Here is a 25,122-nt window from a genome sequence, read left to right as displayed (position 1 = left end):
GTTTTGCTATTAAGTACAGTGTTTGCTGTAGGTATTTGGTTATTCACAGTTTTATGAAAAATTTTAAAAATAATGAATGGATATTGAACTTTATCACCTGATGTTTGTGGATGGATTAGCAGGATCCTGTGTTTTTCTCCTCTAGTCTGTTTATGGGATGTTAGGTTGAGTCACATGAAATTGCCAATATTTGACCAGTTTCGACTACAACAGAGGCAATCTCATGTGATTCATCTAAAGAATAACATGATGAGCTTTTCCAAGGCTGACACATCCTCATAGTCCTGGAATCAGGGCCACTTGGTCATTTTTGTTTTAGTGTCCAGCTAGATTCAATCTGATATCATATCTAGGATTTTGAGATTTATGATCTTGAGATTGGTCTAATTGTTTTTTTTTTAAAGTTATTTTTTAAATTATAAGTTGATGCATTGTAATTGCATGTATTTGTGAGGAACCAAATGATACTATGATTCATGAATACAATGTGGAGAGTCAAATCGAGTCAATTAACATATTCATTACCTCGAATGCTTACCGTTTTTATGGCATGATTTTAAAATGTATGTTATTATTTACCATATTTGTTATCCTGTGCAATAAATCTCAAGGAAAAACCCTTTATTTCTCCTGTGTAATAGAGACTTTGTCCCATCTGACAGTCATCTCCCTGTCCCTCTACTCCCTAGCCTTGGCAAATACCATTCTCCTCATTGACATCCAGGTTTCTACTTGACATATTAAAAAAAAATGAGTTGGGACGTGGATCTTCATTTTTATCTTTTCTAAAAGAGTTTGATTACTGCAGGGATGAATTAGTCCTTGAAGTTTAATTAAATTTTACCTGTAAAACAGTCTGGGCCTGGGGCTTTTGAGAAGGGATAGGAGAATTCCAATTTTTTAATGGTTCCTGGTTTATTCAGATTTTCATCTATTTACACCACAGTACTTTTCATCTATGAAATTTCCATTTCATTCGAGCTCTCAGATTTCTTGATGTACAGTTGTTTCTAGATATTTTCTTATTTTCACAATCTCTGTTGTATCTATGACTCTGCTCCCTTTTTTTATGCTTGGTATTGCACATTTGTCTCTTTTTAATTCCTTGATCAGTCCCGTTGGGTTTATTTATTTTATTAGCAACTAGTTGATTTTATTGATAATTGCTATTCTTTTTCTAGTCATTTCTGCTTTCATCTTTAGAAGTATTTCCCCCCTACTTTCTTTGGATTTATTCTGTTATATTAACCAAACGACCCAACTCCTTATTTATTTTTAATCTGAGTGACAAGTCAGAGACTAACAGAGGTACATTAAAATCTCCCACGATGACTGTAACTATATTAAATTTTTTTTACATTCCTAGCAGTTTTTATTTAATTTATTCATACCATGTTATTTGGCACATAAACTTTTACTGTGGATTGATTGTACATTTTATTAATATCACAGAATCCTCTTTTTCATTTCCTTATGAGATGTGGAGAAGTTCTTCAACATGCCTTATAATGAACTGACTTCATTTTCCTGTGGCTCACCACCTTCCATTCATTGCCTCCGTTCCGTTTTCTAATTGGGTGATCATGTTTCTCATCTCCATCCAATCTTTCCTCATCTCAGATGGCTCTGTTTTCATTATTGCCTATTTTTTGGGCCATAAATATAACATTCTCTCAAATCCTGTTAAGAATACAAATTCAGAGCTTTTAAAGTATGTTTCTGTCCTTCACCGCTTACAGAGGGACAGTTGGCTCTGATTCGGCAGGCAGGCCCCCTTCTTCTGGTCACCTGAATATTTACACATGTGCAGTTAATTTCCTCGTTGGCTCCTTATTGTGGAGGGAGAATGGCAGTGAAGAATGGAAACACCCCCAAGTCTCTAAGTGTGGGGACAGAAGAGCTAAGCCCCCAAGGGGCCTGTAGCAAGCTGGAGCATTTCCAACCTGGGAGAGGCAGAGCGTGAGAGGCTGTGGTAGTCCCTTCTCTAGTGAGCTTTGCCACCCTGGTTAGGTGCCAGCACGGCATTACTTGCTCTCCGTGGTGTGCCACCCAAAGTCAAATGAAGGCCCGGATGTCATGTCGAGGGGGATCAATGTAGGCTCTCAGTGCTACCACACATGTGGAGGAGCTAGAAGGATTGAGATTTTGTTCCCGCCAATGGTCTATGCTATGCCCTTGGCCTCACGCATGGATTTTTCCTTAGGGTTTCTGATACTTAATCCACAGGCAGGATTTTGCTCCATTTGCAGGAATTGTCATTTACTTAGACCCTTTCTCAATCTGGGTTCTTTCCTGAGGATTCCATGTGGCAGAAATTCCTTTAAATTATATGTGAAAGACTCTTTTGCCCAATTGCCAGGGCGGAGACCACATTCCCCTGTCTTTATGTCCCTTCGATTATTCTAACGGGAACTGGAGGAGGATGTACTTATAAGCATGTGCCTCACTTGCACATGCTGAGCTGGGAGTGGTCTTTCCTTTGCATTTGGCAAAAGCCCTATTGCATGTCAAAGCCTTTCGGGTCTTACTCATCCCAGGGTAGCAGCAAAACCACCTGGCAGGGACCAAGGAAAATGGAGGCAGGTGGTTTTGGGAGAGAAGCTGGAGTGAGTACAGGGTGATGTTTGGGAAATCTGCAGTTATGGAGGGCAAGGAACACATGCAGGGAAACAGTCATTTTTCATGAGTTAGAAATCCAAGAAGGTTTGGAGGGTTAGTTAGATGCATGAAATATTCTATCTTGAGAGACGAGTACAGTGTGGAGGAGGCGATAGATTTTCTTGAGTTCAGATGTGCATTGGGAGTCTTTGTAGGGACAGGCGAGGCCTCAGGATTAGGAACATACCAATATTCTGGTAGACTGGCCAGTTACACTAGGGCCAGATGTTCTTGGAGGGGACTGTTGTGCTTTGGGTTCCTTCCATACATATCCGTGTGGAGGTAGAACAGATGACAGGCTTAAACAGCAGGGCTGCTACAGCTGACTGAAGTGGCAGGTGGTTCTGAATCCTACTGAGAAACTCTGACTGTGGTTTCTTTTAACGCTGAAGCAGTTCTGGTACCCACTGGTACCCAGGCTCTCCCTCTGGAAGGTAGGGAGTCCTGGGAAGGACAGTGCTTCTAGGAGGGGACTCAGATGCCATCCCAATCTCCTTTGTTCTTCCTTCCCTAGAATTTGTTCTAGAAATTCCAGTGGTCCCAGGGTCACTTGAATGACTTTTCAGCCAGGTCAGAGCCAAAACCCAACCTTGTGTGCAGGACTAAAGAGGTCCAGACACAGAAGGGAGACACTCCTTGTCAAGAAGATGGAATAGGTCAATCAATCAAGGAGGCCTCTCAATCAAGTGATTTGGTCAGCACGAGATGCATATGGTTGCCACCAGCTAACACAACATCCTGTTTTACCACAAACTATTTACATACAACTAATAGGAATGTGCTCTAAAATAACAATAAAGTGTAGTAAATACATAAACCCGCAACGTAGTTATTTATTCTCATTATCAGGTATTATGTACTGTATATAATTGTACGTGTTGTACTCTTACATGGCTGGCAGCACAGTATGCTTGTGTACACCAGCTGAAATACCTCCAGTACGTGTGTAATTCATTGCTGTATGACTACTATGTCACCAGGCAATAGGAAAATTTCAGTTCTGTTATAATTTTATAGGATCCCGTTGTATATTGCAGTTCATTGTCGATTTAAATGTCATGAGGCACAGGACTATACTTAAAAAAAAAAAGAGATCAAGTTCCATATCACAGGGTGGGTGGCAGCAGAGGCAAGGCCTGAAGTCTGGGGTGGTCCTCCCTCAGAAAGATTCTGCCCTCCCCACAACTCTGTAGGTGTTCCTGGGGTCCTGTGACTGTGTGAAGCCTCCCCGAATTCTGCCCTAGATCTTCTGCCCCCTGCCCCTCCTTTCTCACCCAATCTGCCCAAGAAAGTCATTCTGCCTGTCTATTAAACCAATCACCTGATGCTAAGAACAGACAATTGGGCAGGCACATCTGTTGGCCAGTCTTAGATTCTGAATGTCTGAATCTGAACCACTCTGCTGAGGAATCTTGGGCACTGGCCATGCTCCATGTCACCTCTAGCAGCCATTTCTGCTGCCCCTCAGGCCCTGTGCACAGAACTCAGCCCACACCCCCAACACCTGCTAATTATGACCTGTGCCTCAAAGCTGCCTTTTCCTGCTGGGCCTTTATCCAGAAAGGCCTCTGCATGGCTCAGCTCACATCCCTTCCATCTGCACCATGACAGAGAGGACGCCCCTCTGCCCTGCTGTGCCTGTTATGTCCTCTGAAGTTGTGCTGTTGATGATGAGCAAGCGGATGGAGAGAAGTGAGGATCCAGGGAGATGCTGGAAGGCATGGTGTGCGTGTGAGACTGTGTAACTGTGTTTGTGGATATAGAGACTTTTGTATGTATGTTTTCCCATGTGTGTGAATCTGTGCATGTGTCTGGCTTGGGGATCTGTGACTGTGCATATTTGTATCCCTGTATCTGCTGGTGTGGTGTCTTAGGTATATCACAAGGGAATGAAACCCCCTTGTGTCCTCTTGTCTTGTTTCTATGACAGCCTCCCCGCTCCGGGACAGTTCTGTCCTATTTCATGCACACCCAGGCCCAGTCCATCATCTCATGAGTGCATCTTCTTGGTTCAAAGATGATTAAGTAAGAGTGAGATACGTCTCCCTCTCTCTCTCTCTCTCTTTCTCACACACACACACATGCAGAGAACACATGCCCCAGGGTGGGTCAAGTGTATCATCTGTATATAAAAAAGATGGGCATCTCATGGTTTCTCTTGGAAGTTCCAGAGCAGTGACCTTTGATTGCTCCTATTTTTTTTTTTTTTCTAAATGACAGGACTTTCTGGCTACAGAGAATAAAACTGTATTAAAATAAACTAAAAAAAGATCCTTGGTTGGGGCTGGGGTTGTGGCTCAGTGGTAGAGCGCATGCCTAGTATGTGTGAGGCACTGGGTTTGATTCTCAGCACCACATATAAATAAGTAAATAAAATAAAGGTCCATCAACATTTAAAAAAATTTCAAAAAATGATTCTTGGTCTAGGATAAAAATACACTAATTCTGGATGAGGTTGTCTTTAGAATCCATTTTATTAGGGCAGCTCTTTGGTAAATTTGCCAGCATCCATTCCTTGATCACAGGCAAACACACCTACAGTACATGTTATTGGAGATAGTCACGTGATCACACAGAGAAATACAGGACGTACGTGCACCAGGATCTCGTGACTCCATTGCTGTGACCCTATCACCCCAGGCCTGTCATTTCTATCTCTTACACATTTATCTGCTCAAGCTCACTTTATTCAGTGCCAGGGCCACATTCAGGCCATCATCGCATGCACGTGGACACTGACTGCCCCCTCACAACACGCCTGAGTGCTCGTGTGCAAAGCACTCGGACACAAGTTAGCACAGACACAATTTCCCAAGCCAGAAACACACACAGATTCACATGTGTGAAAATATACATGTAAATGTATCTACATCCACAAACATGTAGCCACACAAATGTGCATGCACACACACACACACACAGGCACTGTGAGCTCTTCATGATCCATGTTGAAGGTTGGCATCCACAATGGGAAACCTGACCCACTGGCTGCTCCAACTGAATTCTTTGTTATTTTTATGATGCAGTCAACTCCCACTGAGCCACATGCGCTGGTGACGGCCAGCGGCCCCTGAGCACATTCTAATCCCATATTCTCAGACACTCACACACGCCTCTCTTTCTGGTCCTTGCTTTCTTCCAGTTGCGTGAGGATACCATCTTGGGACTCAAGGAGGAAGGAGAAAGTTTGGATGGTTCCCACAGGGATCTACAGGTGAGCGCACACGCCTCTGCACACCATAACACGCATGCTCTGTGAAATCCAGCAATTTTACCTTGAGGACATCTCCTTCAGAGAGCTCGAACGCCCTGGCTTTAAGCTGAATCCCCTTCCCCGGCTGGGTCTGGATGGAGTAGATGCATTCGTGATTGTTATTGTAGTTCACAGGAAAGTTGGGGGACAGCAAAGTACCTTGAGTGCCTGTGACTGAATTCCCACACTCAGCTGGAAAGAAAATCACAATAACCACAGATTAACCCACATCAGCCGCACCCAGAAAACAACTTTATTTTGTTGAGGGGAGAGGGTGCCTTTCAACATCCGAGGATGGAAACTAAGAGGGGACAAGATGGAATAATAATTGCTAACCCACAATAGACACCACAGTAGACACTTAACAAGGATCATTTCATCATCCGTCATAGCAACCAGTCCCCCAAGGTAGGCACAGTTGTTATCCTTAGGTTAAAAACATGGAGCCTGGAACTAAGCAATTTAGACCAAGTCTCTTAATTCACAGAGGAGACTGAGGATGCCACCCCCTTGGGCTGCAGTAGGGCCCCTAAGGCTCTGGAGGAAGTTTTGGTCCACCCCCGTTTCATTCAACAAGTAATGAAATCACACCCTCCCCTGGAAACTGGCTTCTCCTCCTCTGGAATTAGTCATTTCTTCCCTGTTGTTCCCATGTGGTTATTTATAGCAGCTCTGGAGAACCTGACCAAGGTGACGAGCTGCCAGCCCGTCTCCCTGCCAAATGCTTGTTTCTCTGTCTTCCTACAGGACTGCCTGTCGAGGTTTGTAAAAAAAATACCTGGCTGCCTACAGCTCTGTTGGTTTCTTCATCTCTTCAATTCTGTTGGGCTGTTTCTCTCTCTCTCTCTTTTTTTTTTCTTTTTTTTTTTTTGTGGAAATAGAAACTAACCACCAGGCCCCCTTTCCTGTCACGGTGTTATAAAGCAGTTGTTTCCCTCATCTCTTGGTGGGGTATCATAGCAACGGAAATGACGGAGGAGGGTGGCAGAGGTGCTGGTACCCACGTGAGGGGAGAGGGTGCCTTTCAACATCCGAGGATGGAAACTAAGAGGGGACAAGATGGAATAATAATTGCTAACCCACAATAGACACCACAGTAGACACTTAACAAGGATCATTTCATCATCCGTCATAGCAACCAGTCCCCCAAGGTAGGCACAGTTGTTATCCTTAGGTTAAAAACATGGAGCCTGGAACTAAGCAATTTAGACCAAGTCTCTTAATTCACAGAGGAGACTGAGGATGCCACCCCCTTGGGCTGCAGTAGGGCCCCTAAGGCTCTGGAGGAAGTTTTGGTCCACCCCCGTTTCATTCAACAAGTAATGAAATCACACCCTCCCCTGGAAACTGGCTTCTCCTCCTCTGGAATTAGTCATTTCTTCCCTGTTGTTCCCATGTGGTTATTTATAGCAGGTATCATATTTTACTTGATTTATTTGTTAGTACTGCTCTCTCCTTCACTGCACTGATCCTGTGGGGCTTGGCCATATTTCTGTCTTCCCAATGCCCACTCAGTGCCTGATCAGGACAGGCTCAGAAGATGCAAGCAGGGGGCTCAGTGGCAGGGCACCCTTGGGGAACCCTGCAGTGGCTCTCTGAACGTTTGTTTGTTAATTTATGTATTTTGGTACTGAAGGTTGAATCCAAGCATGCTTTATCACTGAGCCACATCCCCAGCCCTTTCTATTTTTGATTTTGAGATAAGGTCTTGCTAATTTGCTTAGGGCCTGGCTAAGTTGTAGAGGCTGGCCTCAAACTCCTACCTCAGCCTCCTGAGATGCTGGAATCTACCTTCCTCTTATTTAAATTTTTGATTATGAATCCCCTTTCTGTGTCTCCCTATATCAGAGAATCTTCTCCCTGTTCCCTTTGCTTATCACTCACTTCTCTCCTCCACCCAAACTGTGAGCTACTTGAGGACCAGGGTCAGGCTTGATGAATCTATGAATTTCCAAGGCTCAGCCCAGATTGTCTGTAAAATAAATATTTGCCAAATGAATGAATGGATGAATATGGCATCCACTGACCTTAGAAGATGTACAGTCCTAAAAATAATTAGGTTCCAGAAGGATGTAAATACAAGTCCAGATGGCAGGCTCATTTTTTGTCTGGACATATGGAGAGTTTGGAGCATGTCTTGAATGTTTGCAGTTGATGGTAGCAAGTCTGCTTTCTCCAAGCCAGCCCTCTGCGTCCTTATTCTAGGCATAATTCTTGGGTGGAAGGACCTTGAGGTTGACTGAGAGGGCATTTCTTTGACCATAAAGTCAACCATCATTGCCTTAAACTGGGCAGCATCGATGGAGCACTTAGAAACCTTCAGAGCCGAGCCTCCTCTGGGTTTGCCACACTCTTGTGTGCTCTTGGTCCTTTGAAGATGGTGATCATGTCCCACTACCAAGTCCCTACTTTCCAACTGGCCCTACTCCCTGGGCCTGTCCTCTTCAGGTCAGTTTTGGTTTCCTGAACCTTCACAGAAGCACTTGTTTATTTATTTTGCAGGAGTGAAGCAACCTTGAGGATTTTAAACTCAGCAGGTTTGCCAAGCAAGCAAGTATCAGCTGAAAGTGCCGAGCTGGGGCATTGAACTGAAGGGACAGTAGCAGTAGCAGGCAGGCACCCCGGGACAGCGGCTGCCGGCAGTTTCAGTAGATATGTTTCTAGAGAGTGCACAGTTCACGGCTGCCCTCAGGGAAGACAGTTACACACTAGTACACAGTCATGCCACAGACAGCTCTAAAGTGGCTCCCCACTGTCTTTGGGGTCACACATGCTCTCCTGCACCTGGGCTGAGGTATGTGGTGCAGTGGGATGAGCACGGACTTTGGAGGCAGACAGACAAGTAATATCAACTCTCTGAACCTCGAGCTCTTCATCTGCCTTCTCCTGGATCCTAAGGGCCCCCCTCATAAGACAGCAGAGAAGAAATGCATGAGATTTTCTGTGTAAATTGGTGAATGAATGGGGAGTAGTGGTTAGCACATAGTCGGCCCTCAAGCAGTGTTACTCCTCCACTCTTGTCCTGCTCATTCCAGGGGAACCTATGCAGCTTGCCTGCTTCCACTGGAAGCCCTAACTGACCAAGCTCTGGGACTGGCAGAAAGCCCAGGAGGCTTATGGAAAGTTTATGCCTTAACTGGTGCCCTCAGGAGGTTCCTGATGCCTCTTGCCCTCTGCCTAGTTGCTGACAGTCAGCTTCCCTTAAACACGGGCCTTGGCATAGTTTTGGACTGTCTTCCCAGCCCTGGCCTCCTAAGTAATAGCTCTGTGTCCCATCTTTGCCCCAGCATGACCCTCTCACCTCTCCCACCTGCCCAACACCTTTATAAGGAAGGACACAGGGCTGATGGCTTCAGATACAGCCAGTCCCTGGCCAGTCACCAAGTCCTGACTCCCTGCCAGGCCCTTGGTCCTGGGTACCAGGGAGGGTACGGGCGGGTGAGGAATGTGGCACTTGCTTCTGGGAGAGTTTCCAAAGGAACAGGGGAGGTGAGCAGATGCACTGAGAAGCCAAACATGGTGTAAATGGAAACAAATAAACGTTCCAGAGAAACAAACAGTCATGTGCAGAGGAAAGCACTGCCGCTGATTCAGACATCTGTGACTTCATCGTCTCTGTCAAGAGAGGTCTTGTTAAGGGCAGGGGCTGCATCTTATCCATCAGTCTGGGACTCCTGAGGCAGGGGGTTAGGGCTTCTCCATCACACTGGGCTCCCAAGGACAGGACCATGTCTCCTGCTGCAGACTGGGGTCCCATGGGGTCAGGGCTGTCTCTTCTACATCAAATTCAGGGGCCCCAGAGGTCAGGGGATATGTCACCCCTGTCACTCCATGAATTGGAGCCCAGGTCGTTCATCTTCTTCTCAGCTGGGAATGTTTCTGGTAATGCTATGAGAGCTAAATAATCCCAGTTATATCCACAGTGCAGGTGGCAACTGGGCACTTCCCCCGGGTGGGCATTCCCAAGACACCTTCAGCATGAGCGTCTGCAGCAGGGCTGGTAGTAATTAGAGGTGATTATAATTGCTGTGCGTTATTAATAACATGTGAAGCAGAAGACAAATGTAATAATGAAAATATTGTGAGGTGTCATGAACAAACAGTAATTGGAATAATAAGTTAAAGGATGAGTTCATGTAATGAGATCAATGAGGCAAGAGTCTCAGCAGTCTGTGCATCTGTGGGCCTGGATATTCCCATTCAAGATCACCTCTCTAAGGACATTTTCCCAGAGACAAGAGTTGCTGCACTTGGGGGCGTTAACTAAACCTCCCCAGGGGGAGTTCTAACGTCTATGTGTCCTAGTCAGGGAGTGGATGCTTTGGAGGATGGGGACAGGAGAAAAGAGAAACTTTGAGATCATTTAATTGGCCAAAGATGGAATTCTGCAACTCTTTGTCTTAATGTTTCCCCTCGGAGACTGTAAAAGGTTACTGACAAAATAATGACAACTAGTTATCCATAAATATTGCTAAAAAGGTTATTGGCAAAATAGTCATTATATAGCACTTTCTGGTTTATGTAACTATTTCATCACATCTGGAGTGAGTAGGGCCTGTGTGTTGGCTGTTGTTATCTCTGCTTTATAAATGAGGAAGCTGAAGCTGAGGGGTTTGGGTGCACTAGGGGATAGTAAGTGGCAGAGCAGAGACTTGACCTTCGGGCCCTGTGACTGATCAGCTGGGCCCAGCCCATCTTGCCAGTCTATTCCATGCTCGGCTGTCCTCTGCAGAGCCCTGAGCTCCTTGGGGTTGTCCTGGGCCAGGTGATGTCACGTTATGATCCTTTTTTTGGCATGCTGGGGATGGAACCCTGTGCCCCGCACATGTTGGCAAGTGCTCTGCCTCTGAGCCACACCCCCGTCCCTCAAGGGCTTTTGAGATGCTAGTCCCTGTTTCTGTCAGTGCAGCGCTGCTTTGCTCTATCTGTTCTGTACATTTCTATGGGGCTTTACGTGACATTTCACTTTAAGTGAGTTCCATGGCTTACAGTGTGTGTGGTAAGTACACCACTGACTCGGCCGGCATTTCATCCCGTCCTGCACGGTGGGCACTGGGCAAGCAGAGCCTTGGGCTTTACAAATTAGGAGAAGCCAGCAATTGTCCCCACTGCCCAGGCCATTGCCATATTTCCCTCTACCCTCTGGGCCCAGAGCTCTGATCAGCCGTCAGGGATCCCTCAGGGAGGCAGGCAGGGCTGGCACCAACCCCCAACCAGCTGGTCTTGGTGCTCTGTTCCCTCCAGCAGAACGCAGCTCCTCAGAGAGGCCTTTGCTGCCTACTCTCTGCCAAAAAGCAGCCTCGCCTCCAGAACTTCCTAAGTCGACTTCATTGTTCTCTGTGCTGGGTAACACTGCTGGGTAACACTCTGGGCACGTTGTGTACCTGTGTTGTGGTGTGTTTCTCCACCATCATGGGAGGCCCCAGTGGAGAGACTTTCTCTGTTTTGTTCCCTTGCTTATCTCCAGGGCCTAGGTGCACGTTGGATGTGTGGTGGGCGCTCTCTAGATGAACCCCAGTCCTGCCCCTGCTTCCTGGGCTGAATGGGCTGCCTTCTGAGGGATTCTCCAAGAGCAAGACCTTACATCGGACTAGTAAAAGCACCCATCCACCCCACTGGGTTGAGACTCAGGCGAAGGGCCCACCCCGGGCCCCATCCAGATTCCCCTGCAAGAAGCACCCTTCAGCCAGGCTCTGCATGTTGAGGGCAGGAGCTGAGAGACTGAAGTCAGTTTCTTTTCAGAGCCCATCAGGATTCACTTGGCAAAGGTCAGTTTAGTCTACAGAACTGCCCCTGGAGTAGGTGTTAGCATCCCTATTTCACAGACAAGGAGACTGAGCAGAAGGAGTTTGGGTCATCTGCCCAAGGTCCCACCGCAGGTAAACACGGGCTAAGTTAGTCCCCAAACCCAGGCCCCCTGCCTCTTGGCGTGTGCGCCCACCACCTTCCACCAGTCGACTACGGTTCAGCCCACCCCATCGAATGAAGCAAAATGAAAGCACGTGACCACCTACCAACACACCTTGGCAGAGGCGAGCTCCACAGGCGCCGTCTGCCCCCCAGGCACGTGATGCGGGCGGTGCCCTCCAGACGGTACCCGGGGAAGCAGGAGAAGGTCAGGGTGTCACCCACGCCAAACTGCAAGCCCTTCCGGATGCTGTAGGCCGGGACCTCGGGCTCCTCGCAGGGTTCCAAGTCATACTCTGCAAAGGCAGCAGGAAGCTTGGGCTCAGAGTCTCGGGAGGTGCAGAGAAAGAAAATGAGAACAGAGGCCACAGTGCCGGGGGGCAAGGGCCAGAATGCAGGCAGGCAGAGGTGCAGACCAGGCGCACACCGGTCCTCGAGAGTGAGGAGGCAAGGGGGGCAGCCCCAGAGGAGCAGAGGCCCAGAGAAGTGCAGGGAGGCCGAGGGGGCCCAGCGTTTCCTTCCCAGGGAACGCTTCTGGCAGGACCTCAGGTTCCTGGGACCTCAGCCCTTCTCTTCCCCTCGGGGCTCACAGCCTCTCCTGTTCCCTCTTTCTAGGTTCTGAACCAGATCAATCCAGTCAGTGGGTTCCCGAGGGTCAGAGTCCATGACCTTGGCCTCTGGGTGACTCCCATTGCAAAGGACTCCACGTGCTTTGCTCTAAGTCTTATCTTGGAACATCGGCTTTGAGGCAGATGGCAGGGTGGGGTGGCATTCATGGGCCAGGGACCGGCCTGGTGTTTCTAGTGACAGCATAGAAATGACTATCCTTTGTCCTCCAGGGCATGTCCCTTCAGGGATGCAGTCGTGCGGGGCTCTGTGTGGAGGAGGAGTGTCCCTCTCAGGTGGGTTGAGGTACACTGGCTGCATGTGTCCCATCAGCCAGGCCTGCCCTGGCACAGGGCAGTGGCTTCCGCCTGGAGAGCCAGTGGGGGCTAAGCTGGGCCACATCCCTGTTCCTGGAGGCTGACACCTCTTGCCCATCCCAGGAGGACTCCATCCGGCATCCCTGCTCCTGCCGAGGGAAGGGGTGGGGGCCCTGGGGCACGGTGGGGTGGGGGAGGAGGGCGTGGATACTCAGGAGCGAAGAGTGCTCTTTTCCCTGAATGCCAAATGGAAGAGCTTTCTTTACAGGGTTCCTAGACACAGAGCTAAATATCCATTACTATATAATTAGCATTGATGAAGCAGCACCCAAATGAGACTAAAACACTCCTATATGTTAATTTCACACTCTTTCTTCTTCTTTATTAATTACTGGAGTTGTGAAATAGTGGAAGCGGAATCAGGAGAGGAATTTGGAATTACTAGGGTAGGAAGGGACGTCTGTGAATCCTCTAGGAGATATTCAAAGCTACCAGCTGAGTAGGTCATGTCCAGAGCAAATCCTGAATCAGAGTAGGAGATTCCTCAAGGAACCTGCTAATTCCTTTGAAGACCAATAGAGGGAAGTTCTTCCTTGGATCTAACCCAAATATCTTTAGCTGTGCCATTGAGTTCACTCTCCCAGAGACAGGGGAGTGATCACTATGCATCTACTTGAAGGTCAGAGACTGGCAGCAGAGGGAGAGACAGAATAGCAAGGCTGTCCGTCTCCTCTCTCCAGGGGCGCTCGCACCCTGTACCTGAGAAGGTGATGTTGAATCCTTCGTAGGACATGGAGAAGTCGGAAATGAAGCGGACCTGAGCCGTGAAGTTGCCATAGAGACCGGCACTGATGGGCGCTGGCAGCCGGGAGCCGGTCAGCTGCCTCAGGGGCTGGGTGAAGCTGCCGTTCTCGGTGAGGAGGAGGTAGTCATGGCCGCTCTCCAGGTGGAAGGTGTGGAAAGTAAAGAAGACACCTGCAGAGAGATCAGAAAGTTCCAGCTGGCCGTGGGGCAGTGGCTGAAGCAGTTCATTGAGAGGTGGGATCTGCCCAAATGTGTCCAGTTGGCACATACCTGTCAGTGTGCACAACTATGAGCTTCTGTCGATAAAACATGTAAGTGAATGGACCTGAACGTGCCATTACCCAAAGGTCCAGTCAGGGAGATGGACAGCTCTTTACAGTTGTCAGCATTTGAAAGAGGGATTTATGGCTAGGTTTATAAGGATGCTTCATCGCCATTCATTAATTCATTCAACAAATATTTGCGTATTTGCTGAATGCGTCCTATGGGCCAGGATCCAGGGTGAAGTGCAAGGGGATTCACGGGTCATTAAACAAATGGCTACCAAACAGAACGACGAAAACTATCATGAAATTTAGATCAGGGTGCCGTGGGGCAGCGCAGACAGCAGATCACAGCAGGAAGAGGGGAGTGGAGGGCGGCTTCAGAAACAAGGGAACACTTCATCTGGGTTTTCAAAGGATGCCCAGGAATTAACCAGGAAAGAGAAGAAAGAACACCCCAGACAGAGGACCAGTCCATGTCAGGGGACAGAGGAGCTGTCCAGCCCAGGGCTCTGTGGCTGGACACACTCGGTGGAAACACCAGGCACTGAGGCTGGACAGGTAGGCTGGGGTCAGACAGTGACTGTTCTGGAGGTGATGAGAAGCCTTCCTTATCCGGATGGCAGATTTCAGTTCCAGTAAGATGTTGGTGACCGTGAAGAGGATGAAGAGGAAGAAGAGGAGGCTGGGAGATCAGTGAGAACAAGGCTGCTGTGCACTGGACCAGCGAGGATGGGGCTTGGTGGGAGGGGCTTAAATAAACCAGCTTCCTAAAACTCCCTCAGGTGTCCAGCCTCCTCTGTCCTGCATCAACAGTAGAGGAAAATGAGGACCAAAGGCATGAGGTCATCTGTCCAAGGTCATTCAGCTCGTAGGTGGTGGAGCTGGGATCTGAGCTGAGGCACCTAAGGCCTCCCAGCTGGAGCCGCTTCAGGATGCTACCTATCAGCCACAGAAGAAGAGCAGGTGGGAGGGTGGCAGGTGGTGAGAGGGTCAGCGGGTGAGGAGGGTTGTGGAGCAGCAGGATCTTAACACCCAAAGCAGCTCTCAGACTGGTCTGGGTGGCAGCAGCTATTTGCATGGGTGCATGTGTCCTTGCATGGTCTCCAACAAGCCAGCGTGTTCATGGGGACATGTGTTATGATGGCACCCGGAAAGGTGTGCAGTCGGACTGGGAGAGCTGGGCCCAGCTGCGCTCAAAGTGTAGTCCACGCACCAGCCTGCTAGAAATGCAGAATTGCCTGTTTGATTTGTAGGTACCTAAGAGTTTGAGAAATACTTTCCTAGATAATTACTGACGGAGTTTTGATAAATGATGATGGATCCAAGACTGTAATACTAAAGCATTTAAAGAAGTTTTCATATTCTTGCCTCCGTGAGGATAAGAGCTGGTGGTCTGGAGTTATTTGGGCGTCTCTGGGTAGGGTTTGGAGAGACAGAACTGGCAGAGGTGGTAGGACTAGGGTTGCAGTTTGCATATTACCTGTGTGCAGGCAATCGAGATGCAACCCTATATCTATTTGTTCAAGGATATGGGTCCTAAGCACCTACCAAGTACCAGGCCTAATGCTTACAGGAGAGAAAGGTCTTTTGGTTTTGTAGAGGAGACATATGCATCAATGGTAAGAATCCAGCACCGGGCATGAAGAAGGGTGGGAACTCTGCTTTGAGGGTTGGGAGGGCTTCCTGTGGGGACGCGATCCTTGGCATAAGAGATGTTAGTGTCTGCAGAGGAGACCTGTGGACACGCGTGCCCGTGTGCATGCTCTACCCCTGACACACAAATGTGTGCAGATAACTACTGAGTCTGGAGAGTTTGGGGAGTGGATGTCCTCCCCTCCTCCACAGAACACCAGGTTGGCTGGGTAGCAGGTCGGACACAGTAGCAGGAAGAAACAAACATGAAGTCCGGAGCGCTGCACTTTGTTCTTCTAGCAGGCAAACACGGCCCCTCCCGAGGAGTAAACATTTGGCAGGGATTCTAAGGATGAGCAAACAACCGAGATGAAACCCCTGGGGTTCCCAGCTGTGCTGATTGCTTGGGGCTTTTTTGGCCATTGTGAGAAAATGAAGACATTGTCACAGAAACAGAGAGGCCCCATGTTGGAGTTTGAATCCAGATTTGGTGTGACAGATGTACACACTGGAGTGAACTGTGCAGAACAGTAGGAACGCTATCAACCCTGCACCAGGGCAGGAAAGACAGGATCAAACGCCCGTCTACCAGCTCAGGGGCTGCAGCCAGCGCTGTGAAGGCCCCTTGGTGCCCGTTTCCTTAGCTGCACTGTGTGGATGCTGGCCCTGTCCTCACAACTGGAATCGTGTGTGCAAAGCCCACAGCAGGTGAGGACCAGCAGGTGTTTCCTGCTCAGCTCATCCCACCCCCAGATGACCTTGAGGGTCAAGAACTGCAGTCCTGGGGTCTCTGCGAGGGGGCATTCTCTGGACTTCTGAATGGCCTATTCCCTGGGTATGTGGCCAGCTGGGCAATTCTGAGTTTCATAAAGTTTAGAATTTCCCCATCTGGACTGTTCGGGAACAATCGGAGTCAGCGGCCTAGCGGTCTGTTCACCCAACATATTCTTATGAGCTGAGCCTGAGGCGAAGGATCTGGGGTCAGGCCTATTCAACTCATGTCTCCAAATACCTCTGGAGTTCTTCGGGTGCCAGGTGTGGAGCCTGGAGCAGGAAGAACTGGAGGAAGCAAGAGCGCTGAGTCTGTTGGGGAGGCAGGTGGTGAAAGTTCAAGTGGTCAGGTCTGGGGAAGAACAGGATGCTGGGGGAACCCCGCAAGAAGCAGAGCCCAGCCTGGATGCATGGCTGGAGAGAGGGGTGGGGGAGGCTGGTGAGAGGAAGTGGGCAAGGAAAGATGAAGAGCTGGCCAAGCCAGGGGAAGGGGACTCTCCACCCCCGCCTCGAGAGGAAGAGAGAACTCAGGCCGATGTGCAGGACTCCGGAGGAGAAATGCTTGGCAGGTTCCAGGGACTGAACAAAGGCCTGTGGAGTTGGAACTCAGTCTGCAGGGCTCAGTATGAGGCCGAGGAAGGCAGGGTAGCGGAGGCGCCTGGCTGTTTTAAGCTCTGGGGCTCTGTGCTAAGGGTTAGGCGAAGACTTTGCAGGGTTCTAAGGGAAGAAGCAGTTAGTTGCTCAGGCATGATTGTTGATTCTCTGCGTGAGCACCTTTCATCCTAGCTAATTCCTGTTCATTCTGGAAGACAAGCTTATGTTTCAAATCAAGACCACCTGCCTAACCCCCGGGGCTGGGCTGCAGATGTGTGCTCCACTACACATCGACATTCCCACTCAGCTCTGTGCTTAGACTGTCTCGCTAGCCCTGGACCATAAACTCTGAAGTGCAGGTATCAAATACACATTCGTTAAGTAGTTGATGAGCTACACTGATTTCTAGGCAAAGACACAAAAAGCAATGCAGAAAGGAACTTTCACCCTTATGAGCTCAGCCACCCCCACACAGAAAATCATGACCACATGATTGTCCCTCCAGGGACTCTGGGGGCACTGCCTGGCTGCCTGGAGGGTCCTGCCTTGCCTGGAAAAGATCTGGGACATCTGATCCCTGGCCAGGGAAGGATTAGTCAGGTCCAAAGTGAAGCATGTGGTGAGACTAGAAATAATTTTCTTTTTTTGAACAAATACCTTATTTTTGCATGCAATATATATTTATTGCTCAAAATCAGGAAAAAAAGCAAAAAATGAAAAAAATAAGAAACAACTAGTATTAAAATCTCTGGGCAAATCTTTTACACCATTTTTTATGCAAATATCCTCCTTTGCAAAAACTATCTTTTAGCAAACTTCATTACTTAATGATTTTTGCCACCACTTCCACAGATCTGCAAATATTCTTTCCTGCGATTCCTAGTATTTTATTCCAGAACCGTACCATATGTTTATTTCATGTGTCCTTACAGATGGCCATTTGCATAGTTCCTAAGTTTTCAATGTAATAAGTACACGTTTTAAGGGACATCTTGGCAGTAACATCTTAATGTGCAGTTTTACTTATTTTCTACAGGTAAAGTGCGGGTTCAGAGGCATGAATCTTTTGAAGACTTTTGATTCCTGTCACCAAACCAGCCTCTGGGAAGTCCCAACCACTTCACACCAGGTAAGCAGGAAGAACACATCTGTGCCTTCTCTTCCCAACGTGATGGTTTTCTCTGATGACTTGAAAAGGGAAATGGGATTTCATTACTGGCTGAAATTGCATTTCTTTCATTATTGATGGGGTTGATATTTTTCAATTTGTGTTTCCATAATTATGAAGTGTTGGTTTATAGTTTTGCTCTTTCTGCAGGCTGGTGGGCCAGGCCTCTTTCTCTTAGAAATTCTGAAGAGCTCTGTGTGCAGCAGGCTGCTCATCCTCAGTCAATTATGTATATTGCAAATATTTTTGTCTATTTACTATTTGACTTTGCATTTTTTATGGAGCTTTCTTTACATAAATCCTATTAAAGTTTTACTTAATTGAATCTAACAGTCTTTGCCTTTACAGATTCTGCTTTTGGTGTACTCTTGAAGGTGCCTTCTTGGCTGAGGTTGGAGATCCATGCTTTTTCCTAGTACTGGAATTTATGTGACTAAATGTCTGAGGTATGCATTGGATTTTAAAAAAATCATTTTTAGTGGTTTTTATGGGTGCATTGTTATTATACGCGACAGCGGCATTCAGTGTGACATATTTGTACATGCAGATAACATAATTTGATCAGTCTAATTCCCTAATACCTCCCCTTTCCCTCCCTCCTCCCTCCCCTGATCTCCTTCCTCTACTCTACTGGTCTCCTTTCTACTTTTTTTTTTTAATTTGTGCCTTTTAATTATACATTATACATAAAAGTGGGATTCATTGTTCATGGACATGGCATAATTTAGTTGATTTCATTAAGATTTTTCCCCCAATGGTTAAGCTCACTGTTTTAACACCATTTATTAAATAATCCATCTTTTCTTCAAATGAAATGACACTTTAATCATATGCTCAAGTCTGTCTCCCTCTCGCATGGCCACAGGTACGCGTGCATGTACACACGCACTGAGGAGTTTGTTTCTGGATCTTTCTTGTCCCTCGCTGATTTGAATGTCCACTCCTGCACTCACGCCACACTGCTTATGTACATTTTTTAGCCTGTAGCAACATTTGAATCTCTGGAAAGGGTTTTCTTCCATTTCATTTTTTCTCTCCTGGCTCTTTTTTTTCCTGGTTAGTTCTTCTAGATCAGAGGTTCTTATTAGAGGCATGCCTCAGAATGATTGACAAAATGACCTCAAAATGCATACACCTGGTTTCTACCCCCAATGTGGAGAATCAAAGCCTCCAGGGCGGAGCCTCAGCATTAACTAGTGTACTTGCCGGATTGCAGAGGGGCAGAAGCCAGCACTAGAGAAGCTCTGGAATAACCTTCCATATCTCCTGGGTTTCTGCCAATTCCCAGCCCCAGTGTCTTCCACATGGGTGACATTTAGTGAATATATGTTGGATGAAAGAGTATTTTTACTAATGCTTATTTATAACCAGGACACTTACTTTGAACTTGGATTCCCAAAGACCACTTAGGTCAGGGACAACAGTGCAGGTTGGTGAGGAACATGCATGCCTGTCATTCAGGGAAGCGTTCAGCTATGCAAGAAAGGGATCCTCATGTTTAGAATTGAAAGGGGTGACCTGAAGCGGAGAGAGCAGAGGTGTCCTGTTTCCCCAGGACACAGGACAGGGATGTGGGTTTCAGAAACACCTAATAGACCCTTAGGAGGGAAATGAATTACTTGACACTGTGGAATGGGGGGGAGCCCTCCCCATAGTGAGGTGTTTCGACAGAGGGGTGCCGCCATCTTGCAGGAGGTGGTTAGAAAGGATTCCTGCACCTGATGGGATTCCATGGTTGGTTACCAGTATGATCTCTTTGGAGATTTTAGATTGTTAACAACATTTATTGAATGAATTCTGTGATTCAAAGAGATGAGAAGGTGAGGAACATTCAGACTGAGCGGACACATCACTATATAAAGAAATCCCCGTTGAGGTCGCCTTGACCTGGGAACATAGGGCCCTGACCTTGAGTCACGTCCCAATATCTGCCCGAACACTTACCCTTGCCATGTGATGTTTCGATAATCCAGGTGCAGTTCAAGTTGTTGGGGTAGAAGTCAGGGAACCCTGGTGACAAGATGGTCCCACTGGAGCCTTGAATGAAGCCACCACAGAGAGCTACAGAAGTGAAGAGGGCAGTGAAAGACCAGCGTGGCTCAGACAGCGACCCTCACCTTGCCCTAGGCACCCACTGCCCCACTTCTTCTCAGAGCCCCAGTCTCCACTGACGGGGTCCAGGAGTCGGTGGCCATCCAGCTCCTGGTCCGTTTGTGAGCCTCACCTTCACAGCTGGGCAGAGCTCGGCTCCATTGGAAGTTGGGCTCGCACTCCAGGGGCTCCCCGTCACTTAACGTGTAGCCGGAGTCACAGCTGAATGTCACCAGAGCGCCCACATAGAAGTCATTCCCATGACGCTGCCCATTGACAGGGATTCCTGGATCCAGACAGTGGTCAGACTGCAATGTTATAGCTGGAAAAGAGAGGTCACAGCTGGAACAGAGTATGCACCATCCCCACTGAGGGACCCCAGCTGACTTACAGAGAAGAGGGGGTGTGGATTTATAAGAGGCTGAAGTTGCTATTAGCAACTCATGAAATGTGGCCATTATTTTTTGTGGAGAGACTGTTTGAAGACCTATCACTTTTTCTTTTCATTTCTTTCTTATGGTGTTAGGGATCAAACCCAGGGCTTCTCACATGCTAGGCAAGGGCTCTACCCCTGAGCTACCACCCCAACCCTTTTTATTTTATTTTGAGACAAGGTCTCCTTAAGTTGTCCAGGCTGGCCTCCAACTTGCAATCCTCCTGCCTCAGCCTCCTGAGTCGCTGGGAGTGCAGGTGTGGGTCATGGGGCCTGGCAGGAAGACCTATCTCTTCAACAGGGGATCCTTTGCTCTTTGGTTCATTCATTAGTAAACGTTAGCCGAGTGTCGGCTCTGGTGTAGGCACATTGCTGAGGCTTAGAAATACACACATGAATAAGAAATAACCTGTTCTCAAGGTGCTAGCAGTCCTTTCTGCTTTGGTCTGCAAAGAATTGAAGTGACATTAATCCTTTAAAGAAAGGGGAGGAGTGCAGAAGATGATGTGAGAAGGCAGTATGAGTGGGAGTTGCTATTTCACTTCAAATTCATGTCCCCAGAGTGCCTAGCATGGTGGCACCCAGGCACCTGCACACAGGAGGCATGGAGTGTGTGCGTGGGATCCAGCATGAAGGTCATGAGCAACTCTTGGCTCCTGTGATCCCTGGGTGGTGTTACAGTAAGGGGGCACCTCCCAAAGGGTAGCCTAACCAAGAATTCACAGGAGGGCTGGATCTGGGGCCGATGCTGGAGCACAGCCCCAGGGCCCTTCCCCCACCTGCACCAACCGTGTCACCTGCCTCCCTGCCCAGTGAGACTCACTCTCATAGCGGAGCTGAAAGCCGATGTCTGAGTGACTCTTGTCTGTAGAGAAGAGGAGGTAGAGGTAGTTGCTGGTGCTGATGAGGAACTGGGGGACCTGGGTCCCGTGGTAAACCCCAATCAAGGGTGCTGAGTAGGTCCGTCCATCTCGCACTTCCAGGGTGTCATAGTTGACCTCAGTTTTAAATCTGTCAGGTGGCAGAAACCCAAGGCCTATTAATTTGCAAATGATGAAAGCCCTGCCTGACCCAGGGCTGCAGACACCCAGAGTTTGGCAGGCTGGGATCTTTTAATATCATTCGTACACATTTACCAGGGACATGGAAAGGACCTTCTCTACTGAGCTTAGCCCTTCATCTTCCTTGGTCAGACACAGCTCTCCAATCTTCTCTATGGCCTGGGTTCTCCAGGCCTAGCTCATGGGGGTTGGAATGTTCTAGGCCAGGGGTCAATCAACTAAAGCCCCAGGACCAAATCTGGTATACAGCCTGAGAGCTAAGAATGGTTTTTACATTCAGTAAAGGGATATTTGAAAACAAAGAAGCACTAAAGAACATGCACCAGAGATCTGAAAGTGGGCAAGAAACCCATTAAACCTGTCAGATTTACTATCTGGTCCTTCACAGGAATGTTTGCAGATGGTGGTTTCAGGTCAGGGAGGCTTTGTCCAGAACAAGTTTGTGTTCATATTTCCCACTGAGGGGCATAGGCAGGGTGGGAGTAGAAGTGGGCACGTGGAGGGTTTGGGACCGAGGTTAAGACGACCACCCTTGTATTAGAAGTTCTGGAGGTACTGTCCTTGGATGCTCTGCCTCGCTTCGGCATCCAGTGGGGTCTATCTGCCACACTCCCTCTTGGGCGTTAAGAGAAGGGAAGGGCGATAGCATCCCAGGTGATACCCCAGCCATCTCCCCACTCCAGTCGCAGTGCCCCTACAGCACAAGCAAGCCCAGGGCAAAGCCAGAGAGAGCCTCCCACCTGGGGCCGTGGGCTCCAGTGTCCTCTGACCTTGCCGACATTTCAGCCCTGGGGTCAGTCCCTCTACTCACTCCAGATTCCCTCCCGTGCAGTAGAAATTGCCCCCGGGCCCCTTCCCAGCACCGTGTTCCCAGCACCTGTCGAAGGTGATTTTGATGGGGTAGCCTGGCTGGGCTTCGATCACCCAGGCGCAGCTCAAGGCATCCTTATAGAAGCCGGGCCAGCCGGGAGAGAGGATGGTGCCGCTGGGCGAAGTCAGGTGGCCACCACAGGGAGCTGGAGGACAGAGGGAGAGAAGCAGCTTTCTTGGGGGACAGATGAATAAGCATACAAAATACCTCTCTATCAAGTTTATCAGCCAACAAGGATTGTCTCTGTTTTTATGGAGAATTACATAAACTCTAAACTGTGAGTGTTGCCTATCGGGACCTTCATGGATGCGCCTAGTTGCATCATTGGGAGGTTTATTAAAGGCCAGAGGGGAGAAATGAAAAGAATCCTTTAAACAAAGTCCTTTTCTCGTTCTGGAAGGACTGAAGTGCTGCTGATATCTGGGTCACACTGGCTTTTTCTCTGTTCCTGCTCAGTCGCCAGACCCGAGGCAGAGGCTGGACCCACCTCCTCCCAGCCACACGAGGAAGTGAGTGGCCAGCCCTGCTCAGCTCGGGGTGCAGGCACTAGTACTGATCTCTCTCACGACTTGGTATCCCCAGCATTTGGCATGGTGCGTGGCCCACGGTGGTCTGTCTATGACTGTTGAATAAATGAATGAATGAAAAGGTGGATCGATGCAGCCACAAGATACTGACGGTCTTGGAACGTTTCCTGGCTATCCCTGGTCTTGCAAAGCCTGTCCCCTCCTCTCCTTGGCCTCCTATCACACAGCTTCCCCACTCTCACCGGCATCTTCCTGCCACTCCTGCCTGTCCCTGAAACTAGATCCTGCCGTGGTCATTAGGGCCAGTCCAGGACTCTCCCTTTGGTACTCATGGTAGATTTCATCACCCACCCTTTTGAAGTGAAGCAAGATCACATGACTGCTTGGACCAATAAAATGAGAGCAGAAGATATGCCTACACGTCACGCCGAGGTGGAAACGGTTTGAACCAGGGCACAATTTGCTGTTTTCTGTCACTCCACTGTGGAGGCAGGTGTCAAGATGGCAGACCCGTCTGCCGGGACCTTTAAATGACTCCAACAAGCAGATCCCCTGATGACCTGATTTGAACGACAGAGCTCAAGTGCTGTGTAATCCTGTCCTTCAACCGTCAAGAATTGGGGCTCTCCGTTAACAATCTACCTGCCGGAGGTTGAGGATGAGGCTCCCACCTCTGTCAGCACCACCGCCCGTGACCAAGCGCTCCCTCCACATCGTGTGGAGATGCGCACGTCATCAGGATCACTCTTTAGGAAGCAAAGGCCCCTGTGAGGTTGGCCTCCGCTAAGGAAGCGGAGGTGTCTGGAGGTTCAGGAACCGACTGGAGGTTTGCAAGTCATAGAGTCTCAATTCAGACTGAGGCGAGAACAGCACAGAACCAGGGATCATAGTATAAGCAGCCTCCTGGTTTTAAACCTGTTTCCTTTGATCCCTCTTACTGAGGAGCTACCAGAGACCAGAACATTCCTGAACAGAACTAAGAAGGAGATAAATGAGCTACGCAGTGCTGTTCTCTTTGCAAAGTTCTGGAGATTTCTCTAGGTAATCCGTTTCACAGAATGCGGTCAAATGAACTTCTGTTCTCCCCTCCCCTCTTTATTTTATGTTAGCATCTGCATAACAGAGAGAACATTTGGCTTTTGGTATTTTGAGATTGGCTTATTTCATTTTGCACGATAGTCTCCAGTTCCATCCATTTACTGGCAAATGCCATAATTTCATTCTTTTTTCATGGCTGAGAAGGAGAATGAAAGGAAGGTAGAGGGAATGGGAATAGGAAAGATAGTAGAACAAATCAGTCTAACTTTCTTATGTTCATATGTGAATATAGGACCAGTGAAAGTCCACATCATGTACAACCATGAGAATGGGATCCTAATTAGAATAAGATACACTCCATGTATGTATAATAGGTCAAAATACACTTACTGTCATGTATATCTAAATAGAACAAAAATTTTTAAAAATACAGCCAAATATACCCTGTTCTCTCAATTCTACAACCTTCTGAAATTATCTAAAATAGCTATCAATAGTTTTAATAGAAAATTATATTAGGAAGTGTAACAGAGATGGTCATCAGATGATGATGGTAGAAGCTATCCACTCAACACTGGTGACTCCTATCTAGTTGCTTCACATGCATCATCACATCTAGATGTACACACCTTGTGAAGTCATTGTCCCCACTTTCCAGAGAAGAAAACAAGGCCAAGCAGGTTGAGATAGTAGCTCAAGGACACTGAGATATTGAAGTTGGAGCTGAGATTTAACCTCAAGACCTCTGACTCCAAATCCCCCAGAAGGTGTACGGAGAGCTCACCACATGCTAGGACTTGATGGGGACTATTGAGTGACAACTGAGAGCTGAAAGGCACACAGATTATGATCCTCATTACATAGAAGGGGTCGTTACCCCATTTTTATGAACAGAAGGGTAGAGTAAGTAATTAACAGCACTCACATCAGCACTGAGGGAATAGACCACTTGTGTGTATTGACACTTCTGGGTAACACAGTTTTCAAAATCCATCTATTATCTCACTGAACCTCCTAACGCTTCTCTCTCCTCCTTCAATGGACGTGTTAGACCTTGAAGGTGGGTAAGCTGTGCCTGTTGCTATGTCCCAGGCGCTGAGTCTCAGCAGTGAGCAGTGACTATTT

The 25,122-nt window shown here is 48.0% G+C and overlaps 1 protein-coding gene across 1 annotated transcript in view; it reads right to left on the bottom strand.

Annotated features, from left to right (window-relative positions):
- Csmd2 (CUB and Sushi multiple domains 2) overlaps positions 1-25,122 on the bottom strand; it is a 553,852-nt gene that overhangs the window by 167,513 nt on the left and 361,217 nt on the right. The window contains 7 exon segments of the mRNA XM_047516471.1: positions 5,934-6,103; positions 11,926-12,114; positions 13,501-13,716; positions 19,921-20,037; positions 20,201-20,389; positions 21,324-21,511; positions 22,439-22,577. Of these exon segments, the coding sequence (XP_047372427.1) occupies positions 5,934-6,103; positions 11,926-12,114; positions 13,501-13,716; positions 19,921-20,037; positions 20,201-20,389; positions 21,324-21,511; positions 22,439-22,577 (1,208 nt within the window).

Source organism: Sciurus carolinensis, chromosome 1 (genome assembly GCF_902686445.1).
Source record: "Sciurus carolinensis chromosome 1, mSciCar1.2, whole genome shotgun sequence".
Classification (NCBI taxonomy): Eukaryota; Metazoa; Chordata; class Mammalia; order Rodentia; family Sciuridae; genus Sciurus; species Sciurus carolinensis.
This window is presented reverse-complemented; position numbering and strand designations above follow the sequence as displayed.